This window comes from Vulpes lagopus, chromosome 6 (assembly GCF_018345385.1).
Source record: "Vulpes lagopus strain Blue_001 chromosome 6, ASM1834538v1, whole genome shotgun sequence".
In the NCBI taxonomy this organism is placed as follows: domain Eukaryota; kingdom Metazoa; phylum Chordata; class Mammalia; order Carnivora; family Canidae; genus Vulpes; species Vulpes lagopus.
Window position 1 is genome coordinate 70639454 of NC_054829.1, and position 18101 is coordinate 70657554.

An 18101-nucleotide genomic window follows, 5' to 3' on the forward strand; every position below is an offset into this window, starting at 1 on the left:
TTAACAATTGAAAACTTGGGGCATCTGGGCGGTTCAGTGGTAGAGTCTGCCTTTGCCTCAGGTCATGATCCCCAGGTCCTGGGATGAGTCTCACAGCAGGCTCCCCAGAAGGAGCCTGCTTCTTCCTCTGCTTATATCTCTGCCTCTCTCTCTCTCTGTGTCTCTCATGAATAAATAAATAAAATCTTTAAAAAAATCAAACGATGGGCAGCCCGGGTGGCTCAGCAGTTTAAGCACTGCCTTCCATCCAGGGCGTGAGTGATCCTGGAGACCCCGGATTGAGTCCCATGTCAGGCTCCCTGCAAGGAGCCTGCTTCTCCCTCTGCCTGTGTCTCTGCCTCTCTCTCTCTCTCCTCTCTGTGTATTCTCGTGAATAAATAAATAAAAATCTTTAAAAAGGGATCCCTGGGTGGCGCAGCGGTTTGGCGCCTGCCTTTGGCCCAGGGCGCGATCCTGGAGACCCGGGATCGAATCCCACGTCGGGCTCCCGGTGCATGGAGCCTGCTTCTCCCTCCACCTGTGTCTCTGCCTCTCTCTCTCTCTCTCTCTGTGACTATCATAAATAGATAAAAATTAAAAAAAAAAAAAATTGGCTAGAAGAACTCCTCTCTCCATAAAAAGTATATTAAAAAAAAAAATCTTTAAAAAAAATAAATAAACGAAAACTCTTTGCATAAACAAAGCAATAATATAGTGATAGTCACAAAATACCTACAGGCATTTTTTTTTTTTTTTAAGTACAAGAGCCCTATAAATGTGAGACAGACTATAGGATCCTCCTGGGGTGAAGATGAGGTTAGGGTGGGGATGAGGTTAGGAGGTTCGGTGCAGGTTAGAGGCGCCCCAGCGAGGGGGCATGATCTCCATAGGCCTCAGCGAAGTGACACAGGATTGCCCACTCTGGGATAAAGGAGGCCGTGGGCCCTGGCCGGAAGTTCTGTGAAAGCTCCGGGATGTCTGAGCCCAGGGGAAGGGCATCTTGGAGCGATCAGTGTCCGAGGTGTTCACAGGGGGGCAGCCTGGTGACTCCGAGGAGCTCTGAGCAGCCCTTCTTCCTCCGGCACCCCCTCAACTCACTCCCTCTTCCTTCCTGGAGTTTTTTGAGGGCTGCTCACCAACCCCCGCACAGCCACAGCTGAGGGAAACTCTTCTCTGCAGCTGGAAGACAGCTTTGTCATCCTGTTGCACCCAGAGTCCCACCCCTTTAAGTACAGGTGTCCTGGGTGGAAACATGGAAAGTGGGAAGGGGGGACGCCTGGATGGCTCGGCGGTTGAGCATCTGCTTTCAGCTCAGGGTGTGATCCCGGAATCCCAGGATCCAGTCCCACATCGGGCTCCCCGCATGGAGCCTGCTTCTCCATCACCTGTGTCTCTGACTCTCTCTCTGTGTCTCTCATGAATAAATAAATAAAATCTTTAAAAAAGAAAGAAAGAAAGAAAGAAAGAAAGAAAGAAAGAAAAGAAAGAAAAAGAAAAAGAAAGAAATAAGAAAGAAAGAAAGAAAGAAAGAAAGAAAGAAAGAAAGAAAGAGAGAAAAAAGAAAAAAAGAAGGAAGGGACCCCTGGGTGGCTCAGGGGTTGAGTGTCTGCCTTTGGCCCCAGGGCCTGATGCTGGAAACCAAGAATCGAGTCCCACGTCGGGCTCCCTGCATGGAGGCTGCTTCTCCCTCTGCCTGTGTCTCTGCCTCTCTCTCTCTCTCTCTGTGTCTCTCAAGAATAAATAAATAAAATCTTAAAAAAAAAAAGGAAAGGGGGAAGGAACAGACTGGGGGTATCCCTGGCCCTTGTTGGGGGGCTGCCCTGGCCCTCGCCTCTCTCAGGCTTGGTTTGCAGTGCCAACACCGAGCACAAGGGGGCGCTATCGGCCCGTGAACCCTGCCCGGCTGGGCTCTGCAGCAGAGGGGGTGCGGCCAGCCGAGAGTGAGGTGGGTGTTCTGGGCCCCTTGTCCAGGTTCCGCCGCACAGAATTCATGTGCAGCTTTCTGCAGGCAAGGGGTGGGGGGCTCTGGAGCACAGGCCAGTAAAGTAGAGGAGAGATTGTGGGGACAACTGGGCGTGTTGCTTAGGGAGGTGTCTGGAGGAGAGAGCTTGTGTGGGCCCTCCAGGTCAGGGTTCAGGGACAGGCTGGACTGAGGGTACAGTCTGTAGGATTGGTATTTCCAGAAGCACTGGATTAACACAACCTGATACCAATCACTCCCAGATCGAGGGCAGGCTGTGGGGGACACATGAGGGGGCCATAGGGACAAAGTAGTTGCTTAGGAGTGAGGAACTTGTTACCTTGATATATATTTTTTCTTTTTTTAGCTTTTTATTTTTAAAATTATTATTTTTAAAGATTTTAATTGTTTATTTAAGAGAGAAAAAGAGACGGCATGAGTGAGGGGAAGGGGCAGAGGGAGAGAGAGAAGCAGATTCCCCCTGAGTAAGGAGCCTGACCCCAAGACCCTGGGATCATGACCTGAGCCAAAGGCAGATGCTCAACCAACTGAGCCACCCAGGTGCCCTTTTATTTTTAAGGTTTTATCTATTTATTCATGAGAGACACACAGGCAGAGACATAGATGGAGAAGCAGGCTCCCCACAGCGAGCCTGATGTGGGACTTGATCCCAGACTGCTGATCATGCCCTGAGCCGAAGACAGACGCTCAACTGCTGAGCCACCCAGGTGTCCCTTTAACTTTTTAAAGATTGAGGTGAGGGCAGCCCGGGTGGCTCAGCTGTTTAGTGCCGCCTTCAGCCCAGGGCGTGGTCCTGGAGTCCCAATATCGAGTCCCACATCAGGCTTCCTGCATGGAGCCTGCTTCTCCCTCTGCCTGTGTCTCTGCCTCTCTCTGTCTGTCTCTCATGAATAAATAAACCAAAAAAATCTTAAAAAAAATAAAATAAAAATAAATAGGTAAATCAATAAAGATTGAGGTGAAAATACAGTCAAGTTCATAAAATGTACTAAAACCCACAGCTCGATGATTTTTTAATTTACATATACACAATACTTGTATACATATGTGTACAGTAATCACATATGCACGGCTACAGCCATTTACTTGTGTATCTCACAACTTTCACTGGCGATTGAAGTCAACAAACTTTTATTAAGGCGCTCCTGTGTGCCTGGCACCATCCTACTCCTTTGTAAGGAAACGAACGAGAACAGAACATGTTTGTCCCATGGCTGTGGTGGGGTCAGTGTTATTATGAATCATAGTCATTCCTTGACAGAACTATCCCATCAGTGCCACGGACGGCAGAGGCAGGCAGTGTGATCTACTTGCAAGGGCCATATTTTTGGAATCTAGAGTGGGATGAATTGTCTGCCAAGTTGAAGAGGCTAACTAATGCACAGAACCTCAGGAAGATATTATTGGATCCAGGATATATGGTCAGGGCAGCCGTGCTCCTAACACAGAGCCAGACACTGAGTGGCCAAGGAGAGCATTTTTGGGAATTGATTTTGCTCTCTGGCCTGGTGCTACATGTCTCTGGAAGCTGAGCAAAGGGTGACGTCTTTGACCACAGGCTGGATCAAAATGAGCTGGAGCTTGTCGCGTGTGTGTGAATCCGCTAGGCCTTCAGAGGCACCAGGCTTTTCCCCTCCCTTGTGGTCATCCTGGCCTTGCCCCACCCAGACCCCATCCTGCCCCAAATCAGGGAAGTGCCCCTATTGGGAAGTGAAGTGTGTGAGCAGGATGTGACCCATGGTGAGGCAGCTCCCAGACCTGATCTGGTCCCTGAGTCAATGAGCTACTTCAGGCACTCAGAGGAAGTCCTTCCGCCAATTCACTCCAGTGTGGACACCTCTTCTGTGCCCTCTGCTGCCCCTCCCCACCCAGGTATGGGTCTTTGAGGGCAGGAAGCTCACCTCTCTCTCCTCTAAGCCACAAAGGGCCTATTGGAGAAATAAGGTACCCTGAGGGAGGGGGAGCACTGCCTCAGTATGGAGGCAGTAGAAGCTTCTCCCTTGGGGTGTGGTAACAGCCCTGCCCCGGGGTGCTCCATCCTGTTGTAAAGCCCAGAGTCCGGGACTGATGAGGGACAGGAGAACAGAGGGGGCTGGATCTGGCTGGGGAAGGCTGGCCTGGAAGGCGCACAGCCTTCGGCCCTGGGCCAGGGTGGAAAGTATGTGTCTGAGCTCATTTGGAAGGTGGCTTCTGGCCAGTCAGGCCTGCCTCCTTTCCAGGCCCCAATCACTCAGCCCCCTTGAGGGCTGCCACTGGGTCTCCCCACTCTCCCAAGACTGTCTGAGGGAGGAAGGCCAAGACCCCAGTTTAGGTGTGCAGGCACTGGTCTAAAGGAAGTGAATTCAGATTCGGGGTAGGGGGGTAAGAAGGAGGTACAGGACTGCAGGACAATGGAGTAGCCTTGACTGGGGTTTCCTTGGGGCCTCGGGGAGTGGGAACTGTCCTCCTAGGCCCTTGCCACAGCCACTCACCACACCCATCCCTCCCATAGCTGCTGCTGCTCAGGCCCTCTGGCTTCTGAGTCCTTCCTGTTTCATCCTTCCTGCCCAAAGAGTGCCTATTCTTGTCCCCCAAAGGGGACATAACTGCAGGCAAAGTGGGTTCTGAGGAAGAGCCCTTCTCTTGCTGCATTCCTACTCCCCACGCCAATGCTGCCACATGGAACAGTAGGCAAGCACACCTGTGCTGTCAGAACCTGTGAGAACATGCACTACCACAGAGACACCCAGCCACATAGGGTCCACGCTGGAAGAGACACCCAGAGACATGGTCAGAATCTACCTACACAGAAAAACAAACAAACACAAAAAATCAGATAGACCTGGGTTTTAATTTTGGACGAAGTATGACCTTCAGGAAGTCTTACCTAGGCCTCCGTTTCCAAACCTGTAAAATGGGGGCAATGGTAGTGCCTAGGTGGTTGGGTGTTATGAGGACCTCAGCAAATGTTTTTTGTTTGTTTTGTTTTGTTTTTACCACATTCTTTTAGCTGGAAAGGGAAGTAGGAGTACAAAGGGGAAGGAGGACTGGGAGGTTTCTCAGAGGGAGAAGGGGCCCCAGGGGAGGGACAGTGAAGGACCGCCAGAGCCCGCCAGGTAGTATGTGAGGGGTCACTCTGATTAGTCCTCTTTCCTCTACAGGAAAGCCCCTCTGAGATCTTTCCTTCTTGTGTCACTGACCCAGCACCTGGCTGGCAGCCTTGGAGGTGTGGGCCCTGCTGGGGGCAGGAGCACTGAGGGAGTCTGTGGTTCCCCCCTCAAATGTGTGGGGTGCAGTGGTGGGCAGAGCATTGCCTTCCCTCAGCGCTTGCCCCTGCTCCAGTCTCCTTAGAGGCCGCTCTCCTGGGTTCTGCCCAAACCTCCTTGCAGATTCCCCTTGGCTCCCTCCTGGCTGCTCTAGCTCACATGTGCTGCTTTCGAATACAGGAACTTGGAACCTTAGAAACTGGGTCAGGCCCAATGGACAAAGCGGGCTAGGGCCAGTAAAAGCAGCATTTTCAGGTCTCTCGGGAGCCACGGGGACCTCTGTTCTCCCCTCACCCTGCCTGACCCTGTGTGATCAGCAAGGCACCTCCCAGGGTCCCTGGGTGGCCTCACTAGGCTGGATCCCTTCAGCCTGGTGCACGTCAGAAGCACGGGACCTTGGCGGCCTCCACCCCACAGTTCTCCTTGCTTGCGAAGCCTCTTCCACCTCTTCCCCCTTTGTCTCTGGTCCTCGGTTCCCATCCCTCTTCCTTGGCTTCAGAGAGCATCTTGTGATTCCAGAATCAGGGCCAAACAATTTCCTCGTGATGGGGAAACCGCACTCCAGCCGTGGCAGCCCTAGGCTCCCCCTCCTCTTTCCTCTGGCAGTCCCCCCCCCCTCCCCAGGCTCTTTTGTTGGCTCCAGCTGTGTTTTGCAGAACTCCCACTGGATAACATCTGTAATTGCCTCCAGATGTGGGCCACAAAAACACAAAGGGGCCATGAGCTCATCTTTGAGCTCCTTGTGACATGCACAGCCCCCCACCCACCCCCTAGACAACCCCTGGCTTTCCCATGCCAGCTTCCCCCACTCTGTCCCTATCCCCTCCCGTGAGGGCAGCAGGGCAGTGGTGTCCAGATCCACTGAGATGTACAGGCTCTGCCAAACAGCTGTTGGCAGGAGAGGTAGAGGAGGCCAGGCATGGGGTCAGGGTTCCTGGCTGGCAGAGAGGTGGGGTACCCCTTCTGCCAAGGCAATCACACCGACCAGCCCTGAAGAGCAGCTGGATAGAACCGCTGGCTTAGGTGAGGCCATTGCTCGTGGAGGAAGGCTGTGGAGGGGGGCCTGGGCTGGAGTTGGGGGGGGTGGGGCTGGGCTAAGGCAGGAAGGGAAGGGGAGGAAGAAAGAGGGCTGCTCCCCTTCAGCTGAGCTGACTCAGCAACTGAGCTATTCCTCCCTCCAGGCTGGTTTCAGAGGAAGGGTGGGCCGACAGCCTGGGAACCCTGTCTGGGGCAGCAGTTCCAAAGAAACAAAGCCTTGTTATTCTTCCCTTCCAACCTGACCATCCTGCCTCTGCTGGGCTGATTGGGGGAGATTCCTGTTTGACCAGAGACAGGCTGCTCCTAATTGGCCATGGGGCAACATCTGTCCTTCGCCTGTGTTCCTCCTGCCCCTGGGGCAGAGCTCCAGGTCTAGAAGAGGCTGAGGGGCCGGAGGGCTGGGGTAAAGGGCCTGCTTGTGCTGAATGTGATCCTGGGAGTCCCCAGCAGCAGAAAGAGAGGTCTGAAGAAACGGAGGGTCTGCGGCCAGATCACGGGACCTGGTAATGCAATTTAGGAAGATTTTCCAAGTGGCCTCAGCTTGACCACTTCCTCTTGCCTTTGCAGCTCTGAGACTCAAAGGTAACCTCTTGGCCTGGTTGGGAGAGAAGCAGCTGGGCTCTGTGGACTACCTCCCTGCCTCCATGGAGTAGGCCCTCCTCCCAGCTATGGCTCTGAATCCCTGTTGTCCACCAAACATAAACATATTCCTTTGTGCAAGTACTGAACCCCCACATCAGAGAAAACCCTGGTCCTGGGCATGCTTTCCATTACCTAGCTGAGAGAAGGCAGCCACACAAAGAACGTGAAACACCATTTATTCTTTGTGGAAAGGTTGAACAAGGTCAAAAATGTCCTTAGAGGGCACTGACCCAGCCCCGCCCTGCAGGTTCCTGGGGTCAGATACCTCTGCCCCCCCACCCCCACCCTTCCCATGCCCCCTGTTAACAAAAAGGAACGATTTGAAGGAAATCCATATATAATAATTATAATAAAAATATACATTAAACAAAACAAAACAAAACAAAAAAAAACCCAAACAAAACAAATTTAGCCGAACTGCCAGCACCGTTCATCCCCCCCCCCCCCCTGACATCCCTCCTCTCACTGCCCCTATAGGGTCTCACTCTCCCAAATCTTCCGGTACCATGACCACCTGTAGCGGCCAGAGGAGACTTTGAATGGGTGGGTTGGGTGGGGGAGAGGAGGCGGGACAGGGCAGGGCTGAGGGGTGGGGGCATTAGGAAGTGAGGGGCTCACCTGACGATAGACCCACCCAGGCAGCTGCTCCCTCCCCGAAACCAGCTGAGGCTGCCCGTCAGCGTGCTGCCAGCCCCTGGTCACCTCCCTAACCAGGTGGCCACCCTCACGAAGGTCCCCAGTCGCCAGTCCCTGGATGTGTGTCATCTCTGCTCTTTTCACTGGACTCCCCACCCTTCCAATGCACCTACTCTGGTGAGAGGAAGGGCACCAAAGTGGAGTAGGTGTGCCTTTCTCCAGCCCTTCCTCAGAGCTCCAGTAAAACATGCCCTCTCCTGGGGCCCACAGCCCACCTTGTGGTGTCCCTGCTGGCCTGGCCTGCCGAGCCACTCGGCCCTCCACGCCCACAGCACCTCCCCGGTTAGCCTTTTGGTCCTGTCCTATCCCCTTCTGACTGCCCCTTGGTCCCCATCCCAGCTGCCTACATTTGAGCAAGATTCTTTTTCTGTGGCCTTGAGGCTCACCCTCAGGGCTCCTGACAGGCTCTCTCCTTGGCCCCACCCTACCCCAGTAGCGGCCGTGGGCTCCTCCATCCTTGACATCTATAGCCCCTTAACGGCTCAGGCTTCTTCTGGGTAAGCTCTGGGGGCCAGGTGGGGCAGAGGCAGGTCTCTGCAGAGGCGCTGACTCTGAGCTTTCCTCCCAAGGTTTCAGGGTAACTGTGTAGACCTCCCCCACCCCTCCTACTCTCTCAGGGTCTCCCCTCTCAACAAGATTAGATTCCTTTAGCCAGAAAGGGTGGTAGGAGGTTGCCAATGGGGTGCACCTGGGGGCTTGCAGGGCTGGAGTGCCCAGAGCCTCCTGAGGTCAGAGTTCAGAGGTTAAAGTTACATCAGGGAATAGAAAAGGAGCAGATGACCCCATTTGACCTTTGCCAGCGAGGTCTGAGGGTCCTGCCTTCAAGTGCAGAACCAAGACATTCAGATGAGGCAGGACACACACCAAGCTACAGAGGCCCCTAGGAGATAGGGGCTGGAAGGGGCGGCCCCTGATCAGCCCCCCAGGGACCCATCTAGGGAAGAAGCAATGCCAGGGTTGAGGTCAAAAGAGAGGCAATCATGGGACAGAAAAGAAGGGAGGAAGGGTTGGGAGGGGACTTGGGACCAGGTGGGAGCAGCCCACCCACCACCACCTGCTGCCACTGGCCTTCAGAGGCAAAGTCCTCGTGGTATGAGTGGGTGGGCAGCCGTGGGGGTCAGACCTTGTCCAGCAGGGAGCGCTGGCAATAGAGCAGTCGTTTAGGGGTCCCATGGCGTCTGAAGAAGAAGACGGCAAGGCCCACTGCCAGCACCAGGAGCAGCAGCAGCACAGGCAGGACTACAGCAGCTGCGCTTACGGCCCCACTGCCTTCTTCGTCCACCTCGATGATGATCACCTCCGTTTCCTCCTCAGTCCCCTCATCTGGCCGGCTCCCCGATGAGGGGCAGCCCATCCAGTCCCGCAGGGCTGACTTGGGGTAGCCTGGCTCTACCTTCAGCTTCTGGTTGTTGAATTTCCAGTATTTGTTCCCCTTGTAGAAGTAAGTGAAGACTGCAGGGGTCAGCAAGAAGGGCCCAGGAGGATAAGAGGTGGGGGCCGCGTCCAGAACACCCACAGAGAGGAGAACAGAAGGGAAATCTGTGAGTCTGTGAGCCGAGCAGGTGGAGTTAATCCCCTAACATCAGTCTCCTCAGCTATAAACCCGGGTAATTCTAAATTACCGGGACTGGAAGTGCAGTGGGGATTGGGGATCTGATGTGAGGAGAGCACTTGGCTCAGAGCCTGGCATGTGGCGAGGGTTCCAGAGCTCTCATGATCACTGCTTTCCCCAGATCCCCTCAGTCTCTCTTCCTGTTCTTAGTTCTTAATCCCTTTTCCCCATCCTCCCCTCACGGACATCTCCCTTGCCCCTCACCTTCATCACTGCCCATGAATGACCCTCTGGGAGACTCAGGGATTCCTTCCCAGACCTTGATGTTTTTGGGGTACTCGCTGTCCACTGCCCTGAGTTCCTCGTTGAAACGGTAGTACCTGGGGGAGAGGGGGAGGCAAATGGTCGGGCCCTGGGCATGTCCTCAGAGCATGGCAGGGCCCAGGACTGAATTCACCAGTGAGCAAAGAGTGGCTACGGACAGGATGCAGGGCAGGGGTTTTGTGTAATGAGGGCCTGCAGCTGAAAGTGGCGGAAGGTGGGGGTGGATGGGAGGTCCCAGGCTGCAAGGAGCCACCAGTAACCTTTAATGACAGTGCCTGGCAGCTGGGGTGGAGGCACGGTGCTGGGGGCAGGAGGCGCCAAATGACCAGGTCTGAAACGGTGACCCGGTCACTTCCCACTCAGCGCCTCACGGAGGCTGGCTGTTGCTGGGCAACGGCAGAGGATCAACCAGCAACTTCTCCAGGGAACTGTCCTGGGGTAAGTGGGTCTTTCTCCAGAGTTGAGGGAATGTGGTGGTGGCGGTGTCCGAGGAGGGAGGCCTGGGGTCAAGGGGCTGACATCTCACTTGTTTCCCCGGAAGAAGTAGGTCTTTCCATTGGGCATCCAGAAGAGAGCAGCATCGATTTTATCAGTAGGCAGTCCTCGGCCCAGCTCCTTGATGTGCTTGGGGTAGCCAGGTTCCAGAGAAGCTTCATCAAACACCCAGTGCTTATCTCCTGTAGAGGAGAGAGAAGGGCGGGACCTGGGTTCCACTTGGGCTCTTGGGTCTCTGGAGGAGTCCAGTGAAATCCACTCCTGCAGGGAGACTCTCCTTACACCAGAGGACTAAGGCAGAAAGCTGGTTACCTTTGAAGAAGACAAACTTGCCATCCTTCCTCTCATAGGCAGTGTTGATGGATGCAGGCAGGCCCCGCCAGAACTGGCCAATGGGCATTGGGTATCCATCCATCACTTGGTTATTCCTTACCCTCCAGAACCAGCGCTCCTAGAAAGTAGCAGGGTGGGGATAGTACATTACGTCTTATAGCTAGTCCTCTGGCTTAGTCCCCAAAGCTTCCCACTAACCCTCCTGCTACTGTTTCCACCCAGCCTGCTGGGCTTCGAGCCCTCTTGTTCCTCCAACCAGCCCACTTCTTCCTCTCACCTTGAAGACAAACATCTCCCCTCGGAGCACCGCCACGGTGTCAAAGTTCCCATCACAGATGTTGGGCCCGTAGGTGGGGTTTTTGGGTTTATCAGGGACAGAGGGCCTGGAGGTAGTCCTGGGCTGAGGAGGCATCTTGGTGGGGGACCCTGACTCACTCCCTGATGTAGAGAACACAAGAGACACTTCAGACTTTGTGGCAGAGGGGGAGGAAAGAACAGATATATGGGCAGACAATATTGTTGGAAAAGTGTGGATGGCCCTTTGGGGAAGGATGAAGCAATCAGGTGGGAAAGGACAGAAAAGGTGAAATCAAAAGTGGGAGAAGAATAAGACATATGGAAGAAATAATGTAAAAAAAAAAGAAAAAGTGGGAGTGGGTGGTGGGTGGAGGCAAAGTCAGGTAGGGTTGTGGGGGAGACTATAGGGCATGGGGAAAGAGAAACGAGATGCACAGGTCTGAGACCAAGAGGAGAGAAGGAGCAGTTGGGGGCACAAATCACTCACCATAAAGTTGCTGGATGCCCCGGCGGTCGTCATCAGGTAGCACAAAATTCTCTGTGTCCATCCATTGGTAAAAGGGTGCCATGATGGCCGAGGGATCATTGGAATGCTCAAGGCCCAGGGCATGGCCTAGCTCGTGCACAGCCACCAGAAAGATGTCATTCCCTGGAGGGATGGGGATGATTACTGAGGGTCCCTTCCCTCAGACTCTGCTTTCCCACCAGAGGCTTCATTTTTACATTGGAGGCTGCCTGTTGTGTTTTCAACCCCAAAAGCCACAAAGCCAGTCAGCAATCTATTCTGGGTAGAGGTAAGAGAATGCTCATGGGGCCAGATACCAATCCCAGGAAGACTTGTATTAAGGGAAGCCAAGGTCCCATCTGGGCCCCAGTTTTTTCCAGGAGCTAGAGGTGACATTTGCCTGGAAAAGTGGCAAGTCTTTGGGGAGTCAATTATTGAGTGAGAGAGGGACCAGCTATAAATTGATCAAAGTAAGAATTCGGCTTTAGGGGATCCCTGGGTGGCTCAGTGGTTTAGCGCCTAACTTCAGCCCAGGGCCTGATCCTGGAGACCCGGGATTGAGTCCCACATTGGGCTCCCTGCATGGAGCCTGCTTCTCCTTCTGCCTGTGTCTCTGCCTCTCTCTCTCTCTCTGCCTCTCATGAAGAAAATAAAGAAAGAGAAAGAAAGAAAGAAAGAAGAATTCTGCTTTCGTTGAAAGTCAGACTAGGAGATCTTTGTAGCCCAGAGACTTTGGGGTTTGAGGTTTTTTGTTTTCTTTTTTAAAGATTTTATTTATTTATCCATGAGAGACACAGAGAGAGAGTCAGAGACACAGGCAGAGGGAGAAGTAGGCTCCATGCTGGGAGCCTGATGTGAGACTCAATCCCAGACTCCAAGATCAGGCCCAGACCGAAGGCGGCGCTAAACTGCTGAGCCACCCGGGCTGCCCAGTTTGAGGTTTTGGGAGGAGGCAGGAGACCCCACCCTCATACAAATGATCATTGACTCTCCCCAGAATAAATGAGTCCCAGGGCTACTTTGCTCACCATTTAGGTCCTCATTCCTGACAGTCCAGGGCTCGGCCGAGTCAAAGTGGGTGTCCCCTCCAATGTTGGGGCCTGGGAAATAGGCATGTGCCAGGAAGCCACCCTCGCCATCAAAAGGTGTGCTGTCACCATGGAAGCCCTCAGCGAAGAAGATCATGATGTCTGCCTGCTTCTCATGGCCCTCGCGGATATAGGCATAGGGTACCTCTCGGAAACGAAGTGGTGTGGCACTCTCCCACACTCGGAATGCCTTGCGAATGGCCTCGAATGTGGCATACTCGCCCACCTTGGGAGTGTAATTCTGGATGCTGAGGTCCAGCCATGTGGGGAGAGGATGGGAGTATGTTAGGATAACAACGTATATAAAATTTTCCTTCCCTCTACTTCCCCAGGTCTGACCGAACCACCTAGCCACCTTTGCTGACCTGGCTCTTCCTGCTGCATCACGATGCCTCTGTCCCCAGAACTGAGGGCTCAGGGAACCCCCAGGCTGCACCTTTCTCCACGATTACAGCCACTTTCCTCCCCATTCCCAAGGATGTTTCATAGCAATAGAGGTGAGTAGGATACGAGTCCTCAGAGTCTGTTAGTACAATTGATAGGAATGGCGACCCCGATGTGAGAAAGGCAACTTGCCTGCTGGACTCACCAGAAAGTGATCTCATTATGCTGCCATTTGAGGCCCTGAATGGCATAGCGCTTCCTTCGAACATTGGCCTTGATCTCAGCCCCAAATTTATCGGGAACACCACAGCGGGGGCGCCTCATAGCCCTGGGGTGTGAGGATTGTGGTCAGGATAGCATATTAAAGAGAAAGGGCTTCAGAGGAGGGAGAGAGTGCCTGGCCTCAGGGTCAGTGTGTGAAAGGGCCAAGGTTATGGGGTCAGAGTGAACAGGAGGGGGTCAGGACCAGCATGTGGGATTGAGGGAGGGGGCAGAGGTAAGGCATATAGGTAGCAACGCCCCTGTGCTCAGTGTTGTGAGTGGATACTGGGCAGGATTCCTACCAGGGTCTAGCACTTACTTCATGGTGTCTGCATCAGCCTTGCCCGTCACGCGCAGACCATAGAACTTCTGCATGGCGGCGATGGCAGCTGAGAATGACTGGGGTGAGCGCTGTGTGTGAGTGCGCAGATCCCCCGGGGGCAGGTAGCCATACTGCTGCAGCCAGGCCTGTAGGAAGAGGAATGTGGCTTAGAGCATCTCCACTTGGCCCACAGGGAGCCTCTGCCTCCACATGGTATCTGGCATGCACCCCTGGCTTCAGAGGAAAGGGCAACGAGCTCCCAGCCTGGCTCTGGCGGTGGGGCTGGAGGAGTTCCCAGGTTGGACCTGAACTCTGGCCCAGGCCCCAGTATGACTTGTCCTCTTGGGGCTATGGGCTCAAACAGGGGTGGGGAGCCACAGCTCTGGACTTTGGCTGTAACTCTTGAGAATGGGAGCCTAGAGGGCTTAACCGAGTCTTAGGATGTCTTCTCAGAGCTTCCTTCCAGCACTTTCCTTCTCTGTGTCAGTGTTCTTGTAAATACAGCATTTCCTACCTGTGAATGGGTTGTGCCCATGGAGGCGAAGGGGGGACTCATGGTACTCTACTTTTGGGCCTGGTATGGGACCCTCTTTGGGCAGGGATGCCATGCCTCCAGGACCCTCACAGCTGAGATCTTTTTAGAAAGGAGAGCAGAACAGGAGCTAGGGCTGAGGCTGGCTGCTGAGACCGGAAACTGGGACCTTTGGAGGTGGTGGGGGTGTGATCCAGCTAGAGACCTAGGGTCCTGCCACTGCCTCCATCCAAACATCTGACCCTGGGGCTTGGGACCTAAAGGCCCATTTAAGGTTCTCAGTAGAGGAAGTGGGAGAGACTTGGTGACAGTACTGTACTTGAGGTATGTTGTAAATTGTTCATAACATAAAGGCTGGCATATTGCCTTAACATAAAGTTAGGTTTTTGGTGTTTGAGAAAGGTACACAAAATACAAAGACCTGTCGAGGAAAAAATCAGCCTTTATTGTAAGAACAATGGAGTATTTTCCTAAAGCCTGCAAAGTAAAACAAGCCAAGTTATACATGGAATGTGAAAATGCTTGGGTTCTCCAATGGAGATAATACTTTGGTTTCTGCTCCAGCTTTGCCTTCCTAAGGAGTTCAGAGGGGGCCAGCAGGTGGCCTAGGATGGAAACTTTGGAGTGCAGAGGGGTAGAGGCTGCTCTTGGGTGCCACATCCCCCATCCCAGGTTGTTAGTATGGATCTTCATGGAGCCCTTCACTACAGGGCCCAGGCCCTGGTAGTGGAGCAGTGCTTCTGCATTGGGGCTGGGGGTGATTCAAGAGCAGCTGACTGGGGAACATGTGCCCGCAGGGGCAAGAATTGCAACAGGGTTCTGGGAAATGATCCCCCAAGGCTGATGGGAGTTAGGGCCCTGAGATGTAAACAACTCAGCCTTTCCCCAGCCAACGGGCCTGGCCAGAACAACCTTAGCACCACCCGCCTCTGAGAGCCCCTCCTTAGGCAGGCCTAGAGGAGTGAGCCAAGTTTAACCTCTGGCATAATGTAGGGGAGCAGAGCGGGGTGCTCTAGTACCCAGTCGCTCTCCTCAGGAGAGGTATAGACTTGCCCTGACCTGTACTGGCTGGTGCCACAGCTAGTGCCCGTGGGAGGCCTGCTGTGGCCTGTGCCCAAGTATGCAGGAAACTCCCTTTGCCCTTAGCCTCACCTGTAGGGTACCCCCCCCCCCCCCCATGCTTATGACCCCTGCTCAGGGAGCAGCTGCTTCAGCTTTGGAGAAGGATGGGAGTGGGCTCCTCCTGGAGCTGGAAGTCAGGAAGACTTAAGTCAGGCTCCCTCAGGCCTCAGGGAACAAAACTGAGGGGAATTATCTAGGGCAGGATGATAGAATGGAGGGTAGCAGAGAAGTGAGGAGAATCCAGATCCAGGAGCTCTGGGATAAATCCCTCTCCTTGATGAGTTTTCCAAGAAAGTAGGCAGATCCAAGTATTCACACCCACAATATCCACCCCATACACAACAGAGAAAAATGGAGACTTAGGAAAGAAAGGAACTTCCCTAGAGTCAAGAGAGCCTCATGGCCTGGAAAGGAAATACCCCCATCCCTCTCCCCTCAGGCCTAGGCTCTGAGCAAAGCAAGAACCACAGAGAAGACTAGGAGGTGAGGATGGAACCACAGAAGAGAGGACTCTTGTGTCTGTGGCTGGGTGGGGGAAGGGCTGAGTGCCAGACAGGCCAAGGGGAGGAGAAGGCTGTCCTGGAGCTAGTGCAGGACTCTGGAGGCCTGGTGGGAGGGACCCGGCTGCCTGAGGCCTGGCCACCCCAGCTCGCCCTCTAGATTGGCCTGGAGAGGGAGCAACTATGTTAGGTCAAAAAACTCAGTTGGCTGGCTTTGTCTTGAAAGCTGAGTGGTCTGAATTTATTCCTAGGGGAAAAGTCCAGAGAACCCCTCCCACCTCTGGCCTAGGAGTCCTGGAGAAGGTGGGTGGGTTGGGGGGAACTCTGGCACTCCAGCAGGCCCTGGATCTGAGCCTCTGGGCCTGCTCCTCCCTCCCTCTACCTCCCACCCCTCCCTGGCCCAGAAGCAAATGGTGGTTCTGGCACTGGGACTGCCCATGACCCACTTAAAACAGAGCCATGGCTGGTGCCCCTCCCCTAGGGGGCCTAGTGGGGCAGGCGAGGGAAGGCAGGGCAGGCAAAGTTGGCAGTGGGAAGCCCCCAGATGCCCAGGCTTCTTTTGTTAGGACCTCTCCTTGCAGGCCCCCCCCCCCCCCCCCCCCCCCCCCCCCCCGATGAAGACTCTAGGCCAGGAGAGAGGATGCCTCCTCCTGCTGGCCCACGTCAGGTTTAGACCAAGGGCAGATTTGCACTCTCCCTGGTCACCCCCACTCCTAGGGCCACACTTTTCTTTTTAGCCTCAGATCCCCTTCGGGACAGAGAGAGTGTGTTCTTTCTGGAGATGTTTCCTCCGGGGGTGGGTTCCCGGCCAGGACCAAGAGGGAGGAAGCGAAGTCCAGATCCCTTCCCCCTTCTGGGGCCCTTCCCGGCCCCTCCTGACCGCACCCAGGCCCTGCCGGGCTGAGTGGGTTGGGATGGCCCAAAATAAGAAGCTGATCAAATTCGTCTCCCACCTTCACCCCAAAATAAGAGAGAAAGAGAGGAAAGACGTCCCCAGACGACTCCCACGCGTCTTCCTCCCGGGCCGGTGGGCCAGCGTCGGGGAATGGGGAGAGGGGCCGAGGCAGTCCGAGACCTGTGTGGTGCCCGGGCCGGGCCCTCTCCCCCATCCCCGGTGCGAGGCCCTCAGTCTCCCCGCAATTAACACAGAAAAGCAATTAACAAAAGCAACAAAAAGAGCCTAAAGGCGCCGCTGGGGGGATAGCGAGGGGGGCAGAGGGAGGAGGCGGCGGCCGGGCCGAGCCGCTCACAAGGGGACCTTTGTGTGTACTGAAAGGCTGCCAGGGCGCCAGCCCCGCGACCCGCGACCCGCGACCCTCGACGACGCCGGGGCTCCGGGCGGGCGGGTCACAGGGGGTCCGCGCGGGCGGGGCGGGGCGGGGTGGGGGCTGGTGCCGGTGCCCCGCGGCCCTGCGCCCACCCCACCTGGTGCGGCTGCATCCTCGGGCCGGGCCGCCTGGAGGCGCCTGGAGGCGCGCCCGGGCCGAGCCGCGGTCCTGCTGAGCCTCCCGGGCCGCCCGGCGCCGCGGGCCGCGGGCGGGAGAGCGCCCGGGAGCTGGAAGGTGGAAGCAACAACGGGCTCGCGCGCACGCACACGCACACGCACACGCACACGCACACGCACACGAGAAACCAGGGCAGCGCAGGGCTGAGCGGGGTCCAAGTATTTACCAGGCTCCCCCCGGGTTCCGGAGCTGAGCTCAGAGCCCCGGGGACCCGGGGACCCGCGGAGGGTGGGGGTGGGCCCCTGCTGTAAAGCTCTTCCTGGGAAAGGACTGGAAAGAAAGTCGGCGGCGGGTGGGGGGTGGGGGGGGGGCAGAAGTTGGATCGACTGGGAAGTTTGGAGATGAAGAGGGAGAGGAAAGGCAGGGGGTTCCTTCGGGCCAGTCGCCCAGACCTCCGAAGGGGGGCTGTACCCCTGGACGCCCCGGCGCGCCTCCCCGGCGGGGCGACTCCCGGAGGGCCGGAGGAGCTCACTTACTTCGGGGCTGAAGCTGCTTTGGGCCGAGCTGAGGGAGGCGAGCGCGCTGGCGAGCGTGAGCAGGGGCAGCAGCAGCCCGCCGGCGGGCCGTGGGGCAGGCGACATGGTCCGCGACCGTCCCGACCGTCCCGACCGTCCCGACCGTCCCGGCAGCCAGCCGCGCGGGCTCCGCAGCGGGCCCGAGCCCTGGGGTCGCGCCGCCACTCCCTTGGGGGCGCCTTTGTCTTCGGTGGGCACTGAATTTGGATTCCTAGAGCGCTGTCCGCTTGGAGAAGGGGAGGATTGTTCTTGAAAGCGCCTGTTCGTCCCCTTTTCCGTTTTTTTGATCTTTCTTCTGCTTAGTCTGCGAACTGCATGACGAGCCCTCTCTCACTCTTCTGGTCCCTCCCTTCTCCCACAGCCTCTCCGCCCCCGCTCCAATGCCCTCCTTTCCCGGTGCGGACGTGGTTGTTTCAGCCTGAATCCAATTACAGCCAAGAGCGGGGTAAAACACACACACACACACACAGGCACGCACAAAAACCCCTTAAGTTGCCTTTCTGTGGTGGAGGCTGCTATCTGCAAGGGTTGAGGCCACGGTTCAGGAGGGGTGGGTCTGGGGAGGAGGGACCCAGGAGACGGGATGTGGGACACTTTCTCCCCCTAAGCATATTTTAGGTGGCTTGATTCCTCTGGTATTCAACGTTTGTCTCCTCTCAGAGCGGGCAAGTGCCGGGAGGCTCAGTGGCTAGGGGCAGAGTTCAAAGTCTGGGATGCTGCTGGTGGGGGTCTTCCATATCCACCACGCCTGGGGTGCAGATTGTCTGCTGGGACCCGTGGCTCAA

The 18101-nt window shown here is 55.6% G+C and overlaps 1 protein-coding gene across 1 annotated transcript; it reads right to left on the bottom strand.

The window, feature by feature from the left end:
• Positions 1 to 7044: 7044 nt before the first annotated feature.
• On the bottom strand, positions 7045 to 17680 carry MMP14 (matrix metallopeptidase 14). The gene is made up of 10 exons (XM_041758861.1): positions 17278 to 17680; positions 13140 to 13288; positions 12765 to 12887; positions 12116 to 12423; positions 11070 to 11231; positions 10563 to 10723; positions 10265 to 10403; positions 9984 to 10134; positions 9398 to 9513; positions 7045 to 9033 (listed from the first exon to the last, which is right to left on the bottom strand). Exons 1-10 carry the CDS (start codon positions 17380 to 17382, stop codon positions 8699 to 8701), a joined length of 1749 nt encoding a protein of 582 aa, XP_041614795.1. The 5' UTR covers positions 17383 to 17680; the 3' UTR covers positions 7045 to 8698.
• Positions 17681 to 18101: the final 421 nt, after the last annotated feature.

Coding starts and splice junctions, on each gene's coding strand:
- MMP14 (XM_041758861.1), bottom strand. CDS start 17,382: ATGTCGCCTGCCCCACGGCCCGCCGGCGGGCTGCTGCTGCCCCTGCTC. Junction 12,888..13,139: donor GCTGATGCAGACACCATGAA/GTAAGTGCTAGA, acceptor CTCACACCCCAG/GGCTATGAGGCGCCCCCGCT. Junction 12,424..12,764: donor CATAATGAGATCACTTTCTG/GTGAGTCCAGCA, acceptor GCTGGACCTCAG/CATCCAGAATTACACTCCCA.